The 8,532-nt window shown below is 56.4% G+C and overlaps 1 protein-coding gene across 1 annotated transcript; it reads right to left on the reverse strand.

The window, feature by feature from the left end:
• Window positions 1-3,051: 3,051 nt before the first annotated feature.
• Window positions 3,052-6,723, reverse strand: BSX (brain specific homeobox). Its single transcript, XM_061550784.1, has 3 exons — window positions 6,712-6,723; window positions 5,930-6,196; window positions 3,052-3,956 (listed from the first exon to the last, which is right to left on the reverse strand). The coding sequence occupies exons 1-3, from the start codon at window positions 6,721-6,723 to the stop codon at window positions 3,642-3,644; spliced, it is 594 nt and encodes a 197-aa protein (XP_061406768.1). The 3' UTR covers window positions 3,052-3,641.
• Window positions 6,724-8,532: the final 1,809 nt, after the last annotated feature.

The raw sequence follows: 8,532 nt of genomic DNA on the forward strand, positions 1-8,532 counted from the left end.
GTGGGGGGGGGGTCACTGTGGGGGGGGGGTCACTGTGGGGGGGGTGGTCACTGTTGGGGGTGGTCACTGTGGGGGGGGGTGGTCACTGTGGAGGGGGGGTGGTCACTGTTGGGGGTGGTCACTGTGGGGGGGGGGTCACTGTGGGGGGGGGGGTCACTGTGGGGGGGGGTCACTGTGGGGAGGGGTGGTCACTGTGGGGGGGGGGGTCACTGTGGGAGGGGGGGTCACTGTGGGGGGGGTGGTCACTGTGGGGGGGGGGTGGTCACTGTGGGGGTGGTCACTGTTGGGGGTGGTCACTGTTGGGGGTGGTCACTGTGGGGGGGGGTCACTGTGGGGGGGGGTCACTGTGGGGGGGGGGTCACTGTGGGGGGGGGGGTGGTCACTGTGGGGGGGGGGGTGGTCACTGTAAGGGGGGGGTCACTGTGGGGGGGGTCACTGTGGGGGGGGGTGGTCACTGTGTGGGGGGGTGGTCACTGTTGGGGGTGGTCACTGTTGGGGGTGGTCATTGTGGGGGGGGGTCACTGTGGGGGGGGGGGTCACTGTGGGGGGGGGGGTGGTCACTGTGGGGGGGGGTGGTCACTGTGGGGGTGGTCACTGTGGGGGGGTCGTCACTGTAGGGGGGGGTCACTGTGGGGGGGGGGGGTGGTCACTGTGGGGGTGGTCACTGTGGGGGGGGGGTGGTCATTGTGGGGGTGGTCACTGTGGGGGTGGTCACTGTGGGGGGGGGGTCACTGTGGGGGGGGGGGTGGTCACTGTGGGGGGGGGTGGTCACTGGGGGGGGTGGTCACTGTGGGGGTGGTCACTGTGGGGGGTGGGGTGGTCACTGTTGGGGGTGGTCACTGTGGGGGTGGTCACTGTGGGGGGGGGGTGGTCACTGTGGGGGTGGTCACTGTGGGGGGGTGGTCACTGTGGGGGGGGGGTCACTGTGGGGGGGGGGTGGTCACTGGGGGGGATGGTCACTGTGGGGGGGGGGTGGTCACTGTGGGGGGGGTGGTCACTGTGGGGGGGGTGGTCACTGTGGGGGGGGGTGGTCACTGTGGGGGTGGTCACTGTGGGTGGGGGGGGTTACTGTGTGTGGGGGGGGGGTCACTGTGTGTGGGGGGGGGGGGGGTCACTGTGTGTGTGTGGGGGGGGGGGTCACTGTGTGTGTGTGTGGGTTAGAAAAAACTAATTTTGAAGAATCATCCTCGATAATAATTTCCCGTCACTGCCGCTTAGCCACATCCACTGCTGAATGAGGGGCCTGGCCCACACCGTGCGGTCGTGGTGGTTATTCGACCATACTTCCCCGCGCCGGTCAGTGCGAGTTGGTGAAGGCGGGCAGCATATTCGAGAGCGTTAAAGTACAGAACACAGCCGTGGATTTAACTGCACGGCCCCCCGCAGCCCCCGCACGTAGCCCGCAGGCAGCCTTTGACACCCTGGCACGCATTGTAGCGGTCGCCCATCCAATCACTATCCGGATTCAAGTCTGCTTAGTTTCCGACATCTGATAGGACGTGGTGCGCTGGAATCCCCGTGGAGGTGGTGACCTCCGACTCGGCCCGGCCACGTGGCATGGCTGGGCACAGTCCACCGTGGGTGTCCAGACGCCCACAACATCGCGTGAGTCCGCGTGAGTCCCAGTCCAACAACAAAGTCGCGCGACGTCGATGATGGGAGCCAGTCCGTTATGTGGCAGTGCAACAACAGCCGGCTCCGTGCCTGAGACGGGAGTCAGGAGGAGCGCAGAATCCGCAGTGGTGGCAGCGCAAAGGTCAAGAGGTCATCGCGGCCGAAGTTGCTGGCACCACAGTGCAGGGGAGTGGACTTGGTCGGTTATCGCGGTTATGCCGCACAGCTCGCTCGCTTTCTCTTGCTCTCTCTCGCTCTCTTGCTCGCTCTCTCTCTTGCTCTCTCTCGCTCTCTCTCTCGATCTCTCACTCACGGGAATTCCAGGCTGTGCTGCCGTGTCTTTTATTCTGCACGCTGTCCGACGTTGCGCTCCACGTGTCTGCGAGCTTCTTCAGGAACTGATCGAACGACACGTGGTGGTCCAACCCGAACAAGCGCACCAGGGGAGGAAGAGAGGACTCCTCTTCGCCGTGACGAGGTGGGTGGTGGTGGGGGGCAACTGGTGTGCCACGTGACCACCCACTGGCCACCCGGGGCCCCCTGCCACGTGACGGCGGGAATGGATATCTGAGCGGAGGCTCGGCCCACAGCTGCTGCGCGTTCACCGCTTGTTTGCAGAGGTTTCGTGGCTTGAATCTAGCAGGGCGCCCTGGTTAATACTGCGGGCGTGTTAAAGATACCAATACGCGGCGTCTGCTTCACAATAGACGTTTTACACCCCCCCTTCCCCCTCACGTCATTCAAAACCAGCAGGTCGTTGTGTGCCGGTCAAAAAAAAAGTACACCGCAAATTACTCAATTGGGATTACACACAGGAACTACATCGCCCCCTTTTGTCAAACTACGGCAGTCTGTGTCTGTGAGACACAGCAGGACCCATGCTGCATGATGATAGCATTGTGCCACGCAGGGACAGCTGCCACTGGGGGTGCCCTAGGCAAGACCACACAGCATAAACATCGCCCCCTACTGTGGAACTGCCACAGGCTGTGTTTGTGAGACACAGCAGCGCCCTTGCTGCGTGATGATCGCCGTGCGCTAGAATAACAACAGCGGCAAAATAGCAAATACGCTTAATTATCATGACTATTGTTACCACGATGAAACTCACAGGTTAATAATGATGACTGCTGATGACTGGTGATGATGGTTTCGTGTGGGTGGAAGGAATGCTCACAGACTCACGAAGCTCTCCCAGCCACCATTCCAAGCGCTCAAGAAACTCAGCTGCAAGTGCCACCGAGCGCCCCACACACGGAGCGGGTAGATCCATGTATAAAGACAAAGGTCCTCCGTGTAGCCTTAAGAGACTGTTGGAGCAAGTGCTGTTAGCGAGCACCTATGAAGGCCGGCACGGCGCACGAGGGGGTGGGTGGTCAGTAATACGCACGGCCGCCTTTCTTTTCCCAGTGCTGACTTTTACACACCGGACCAGGTACTTATTTGAGGCCGAGTCGACCTAGGGGAGACCCAGGATTCGTTCAAATAATCGCCAGTGATGCTGGCTGTGAGCGGGAATCGAACTAGAGTCGCCAGGTTCGTAGGCGCAGTGCGCTAATCGCTGTGCCACCGCTCCCTATAACGTACAACACACACACGCGCGCGCACATAGAATATAAATACTAACAATGCCTCCATATACTACAATGGTTATACAAAGCAGAACTATAACGTTAAAATATATTAGAACTAAAGCAAAACAATCTCTATAATACAGTTTTTTTGGGGTTAGGTCACGTAAATATATAAATGTGTCGTTAAACCCGCCACCACCCGACACAGCCAATTAGTAAGGTTTGTCAAGTAAAGAGAACGTGCCAATTCGTTATTAGTACAGCACACCGGTGTGTTGGAGAGCCAAGCAACAACATTTACCACCTCAGATTGTAAACCTCTATTATGGATGATGTTGGTCGCGAAAGCCGACGTGTCAAGACAATCTCTGCTAGAACGAGCCGCTTCCCCGTGGCTGTGTGGAACGCGGCTGCGGGGCTCCCCTGCACGGGGCAGTCAAGCGGTCAGCAGCGCTAGTGACTGCCCTGGACGGGCGGATGATGCTGTAGCGAATAGAACTCTCCATCTTCGACGATCTCGATCTCCTCATCCTCGTCATCATCATCCTCCGCCCCCTGTTCTTTCCGAGGTCCCCTCTCGCTCTGCGCGGCTCCCGACGCGAGCCGCGAGCCGTCGTCCTCGGCCCTGCCCGGGGCAGCGCCGTCTCTGCCGCTCGGCTCGGGGCTGCTGCCTTCGGCCGCCGCCTCCTCCTTGCTGCCCTTCTCGTCGGAGCCTTTCCTCATCTGCTTCTTGTGCTTCATGCGCCGATTTTGGAACCAGGTCTTCACCTGCCGGAGAACACCGGTACAGCATTCCACCCAGTCTCGCCTGGCATACACGAAGTCGTGGGTTACAGCCCGACGCTGACGCCTGTTAATCATTTGGAGTGTGAATGTCTCACTCCCGGTGGCGAGATGTTAACTACCTCGCCTGGTATGCAGGAGGTTGTCAGTTCAACCCCGACCCTGACGCCTGCTGTATTTTGGGAATTTCCGTGTTCTCTCTTTCTCCCAGTGGTGTCGTGGATTTTTCTCCGGGTCTTCCTCCAATTTTTCCCTCCACATTTAGAATCAAAATCACGCATTTAGTATTTGGCTGCTATACATTTAAACGTAATGATAAGTCACTTCTTTGATATTTTGCCAATGGTTTTTTTTTTGCTATGGGAGGAAACTGGAGAACCCAGAGGAAACCCATGCAGAACAGGGGGAGTCAATACATCAATGCAGAGAGGCACCCGAATCGGGAATGGAACTCAGGTCCTTCCTGCTGTGGGGCCGACCTACACACAGATGAATTGTGCCACACGCGTTGTAGCATCGCAGCTCCGCGGCACGCCTGCTGTTTGGGTCGTGTGGATGTCGTCGGACAGAGGAGACGGAGCGATACAATCCAGCTCGTGCGCAGGTGGATTGTTCCATCCTGGATCGCTGGAAGTGGCTCATTAACGAACAAATAAATTTGAACAAAAACCAAAGTGTGAGACAAATCGCTATGGGCAGGGGTAGGCAATCACAAAAGCAAGAAGAGTAACTTCTTTTCGAATGTATTTCAATATTCCAAGAGCCGCAATGCACGTGAATAACGCCACGAGTCAGTCCTTAAAGAGCCACATGCGGCTCCGGAGCCGCAGGGTGGCGACCCCCTGGCTGTGGGAGAGGGAGACGCTTTGCTGGGTACAGCGACGTGCGGTGAGGTAAATGGCTGGGGAGGCACTGGCTCGTGTCAGAGCCAGATTCCCACACGGAGGGGGGCGTGGCCTCACGGGGGGCGTGGCCTCACGGAGCGGGCGTATTAGACACACCCCCTCGGTGAGGCAGATGTGATAGCTGCCTCCCCTGGTGCTTTTTCATTGCAGTTTCATGACGGGACCAGCGAGCCTAAATATCTGTATACACATACGTGAAATAAGTTACCTGGAGTATGGAAGGCGAGGACATGAAATGAAGGGGTCTACAAACATTACATTGGTGACATACTGAGATAGTAACAGGCACGCACTTATTGCCCGCGCTCCATCCAGTTACTGAGGGGTTGCGCAATCATAGGGGAGGCTGAGCTCGTCGCTGCCTCACCTCTCGTATTTTCCTGTATCTGCAGCGGAGCTCCGCAAATTTGGCGATTTTTACTATAAAAATTATTGGAATCGTACATAAATGACATTTATAATACAGATCAGTGTAAAAATGATATTTTTAAAACTTTTTTTTTACTTTTCGTAACAGCTATTTTCATTGGAGTTTGCCAAGTGAGGCTCTGCCTCCCCTGGCTGGGTATCGCTTGGAATCGCATTACACGCGGATCGGAGCACGGACAAAAATGTATTACACAGCATTGCACCCCGCGGTGTGAGAGACGTCTCCGGCTTGGGGGGACGCCTTCATCCAGCAGTGGATTGACCACGGCTGCTGCTGATGGTGATGACGGTGATGATAATGATGACGGTAATAATGACGGTGATGATGAAGGTGATGATGATGATGATGGTGGTGATGATGACGTTGATAACGATGACGCTAATTATGATGGTGATAATGATGATGGTGACGATGATGATGGTGATGATGATGATGACGGTAGCGATGACGGTGGCGATGAAGATTATAGCGGTGATGATGATGGTGACGTTGTTGATGATGACGGTGATGATGAAGGTGATGGTGACGATTATCTTGACGGTGATGATGATGATGACGGTGACGATGATGATGACGGTGATGAATCGCGATGGTGAGCGGGGAGCGGCGGCGGCGGCGCCCACCTGGGTCTCGGAGAGGCTGAGGGCGGCCGCGAGCTCGACGCGCTCGGGCGTGGAGAGGTAGCGCTGCACCTCGAAGCGCTTCTCCAGGCCCGAGAGCTGCGAGTCGGAGAAGACGGTGCGGGCTTTCCGGCGCCGGCACTGCCGCCCGGGCAGCTCCCCCGGGTGCGCGAACAGCCCCGGCAGCGGGAGCCCTGCGCCAGGGTCAAAGCACGCGGCGTCAGCGGCGTCGGCGGCTGCGGCGGCAGCGGCATCGTCCGCGGCGCCAAGCTACGCACTCGCGCGCGCAAGAAGAGTGATTCACCCGGCTCAAGCGAGCAGTGAGTCGGCGCACATGGCCCGTTTACAGCCCCGAGCCAGTGATGGAACTTCCACATTCTTACGACGGGGGCGAGCATATTCGTTAGATTTATCGACAAAGCGGCACTTCTTTTTTTTTGTATCGACTCCGGAGAGATGATGTGCGTAGTGAAGCCCCATCTCGGGTTTGAACTCGCAACCCTTCCGTCTGCGAGCCGCTCGCTCCACCCGACCGAGTCACGGACTCTTGGTCGAGGCGACGCGGAAAGGAGAATCACTGCCTTCGAAATGAGATCCTTCCGCAGAAGAAGAGTCCGCGACACTTAGGTGACTCGTGCAGTGGCGCAGTGGCTGCACTATCAGCTCAGGGGATGCGGAGATTGGTCAAGTGCGGCCCCAATATTTGATTTGTCTCGCACGGTCACACATTGAGGCTGTTACACATCGCGGCTCCTCTTGCCTCATCGCGTCGTCGTTAAGCTCACGGTCTCGAACATGTAACGCTGTAGGGGCGCTCCGACTTCGCAAAATGCAGCCACTCCAGTTCCGTCATTACCTCTTTTGCAATATAATTGACGCGTATCTAATGGAATAACTATCCCAGAAACAGAGTTCTATGTGAAAGCATTCGTAAAAACAAAATAATTTAGACGGCGTCTTAAATAAGTTGTTGCTTTTCTGCCACAGCAGTTTGAAAACAAATCTCATGGTGGTGGTCATGGGGGCCCAAATTCGTAGCTTTGGCCACGGGGGGGGGGGGGATGGGGAAGGTACCCCTGCCTTCCCTGCCCCCACGCTCGCTACGCCACTGGGACTCGTGTGCCAGGATTGTTCGTGTTGAACAATCTGCAGCCGTACGAGTTTGAAGCAACTTCTCTATTTGCACGTGAAGTCCAACTACAGGAAGAAGATGATACGCACATGGATGATTAGATGTCCCCGTGTAAAGATCGCGCTGTGAGAAAACACAAAGACCCCCCTTGTAGCCTTAGAAGACTGTTGGGGCACGTTCTGTTTGCAAGCACCGATGAAGGCCGGCATGGCACACCGAGGGGGTGGGTGGCCAGCACCACGCCCGGCCGCATTTGTCTTCCCAGTGGCAATGTTTACACACTGCACCAGGTACTCATTTGAGGCTGCGCCGACCTAGGGGGAGGCACAGAACCGGTTCAGATCATCGCCTCTGGTGTTGGCCTTTAAGCGGGAATCGAACTCGGGTCGCCGGGTTAGCAGTGCGGCGTCGTGTGAATCGCTCCGACGCTCCCCGCTCACGACGGCTGCGCAACGAGTCGCAGCCGGCGGTGACAGACGCACGAACGGGGGCGGGGGCCGAGCGCAACTCGAGTCCAGTGCCCAGGCTGCATTTTGTTTTATTTGACCAGGTAAGTCCCGCTGTATACTTGGAGTTTACGGTGTCTTTTTTTCTCTCTCCGTGGTCGCGTGGATTTTTCTCCGGGTCCTCCTGTTTTCCCCCTCCACATTTAGAATGAACGTCACGCGTTTGGAGTGTTTGGCTGCTGCTATAAATCTCCACGTGATATGCCATCATTTGTGATAACCAGGTCGCTTCTGGCAAAGAGCTCGGCAGTGTCGTAGGGCTTAGCTCTTAAAATAAAAACATGTGTTTAGTTTTTGTTTAGAGCTGTATCGCTCTTTTTCAGAAACGACATGGCCACAAATAATGGCTCAACGAAGTGGCTTATCATCTTTTGTAAAATTCTGGCAGCCAAATACCCGAAACGCGTGAAGTTGATTCTCAATGTGGAGCGAAAAAAACCGGAGGACCCGCAGACAAAACAATCCACGCGACCACGGGGAAAGAGAGAGAGAGAGACATTCACACTACAAATATACAGCAGCAGGCGTCAGGGTCCGGCTCGAACACACGACCCCGTGTATACCAGGCGAGATAGTTAACATCTCAGGAGAAGAGAAGCGATCGGGGCGGGCTGCTTGAGCTGAGCCATGGCAATAATCTGGAGAGCGCTAGGCAGGCTCAAACTGCTTAGCTTCCCAGTTCGGACGAGGTCGAGCGCATTCTTGGCCTGTGCAACGCTAATGAGGTAACACGCGCGCTGAGTGAAAGAATTCGTCTAATGGTTTGCACATATACACGCTAGAAACATTCCGCTGCGGGTGTTGTAACGGTGGCGATTGAGAGGCGCCCTCTTAAATCCCAGAGCACGGAGTGTGCCCGCGACTTAACCGACTCCTTGCCATGGCTCTACGACCAGCTAATGGAAGAGAAGGATCAGAGACGTGGCCGGTCATACGGTCCATGGTTGGAGAGAGTCACGTGCTATGAA

The sequence above is a fragment of the Lethenteron reissneri genome, chromosome 13 (genome assembly GCF_015708825.2).
Source record: "Lethenteron reissneri isolate LAM-NWPU_2019-01 chromosome 13, ASM1570882v1, whole genome shotgun sequence".
Taxonomy (NCBI): domain Eukaryota; kingdom Metazoa; phylum Chordata; class Hyperoartia; order Petromyzontiformes; family Petromyzontidae; genus Lethenteron; species Lethenteron reissneri.

Bases quoted from the DNA above. Each gene is read 5' to 3' on its own strand.
- BSX (XM_061550784.1), bottom strand. The intron at 3,957-5,929 runs GTGGGCGCCGCC...GTTCTCCGGCAG, and splicing joins TCAGCCTCTCCGAGACCCAG to GTGAAGACCTGGTTCCAAAA.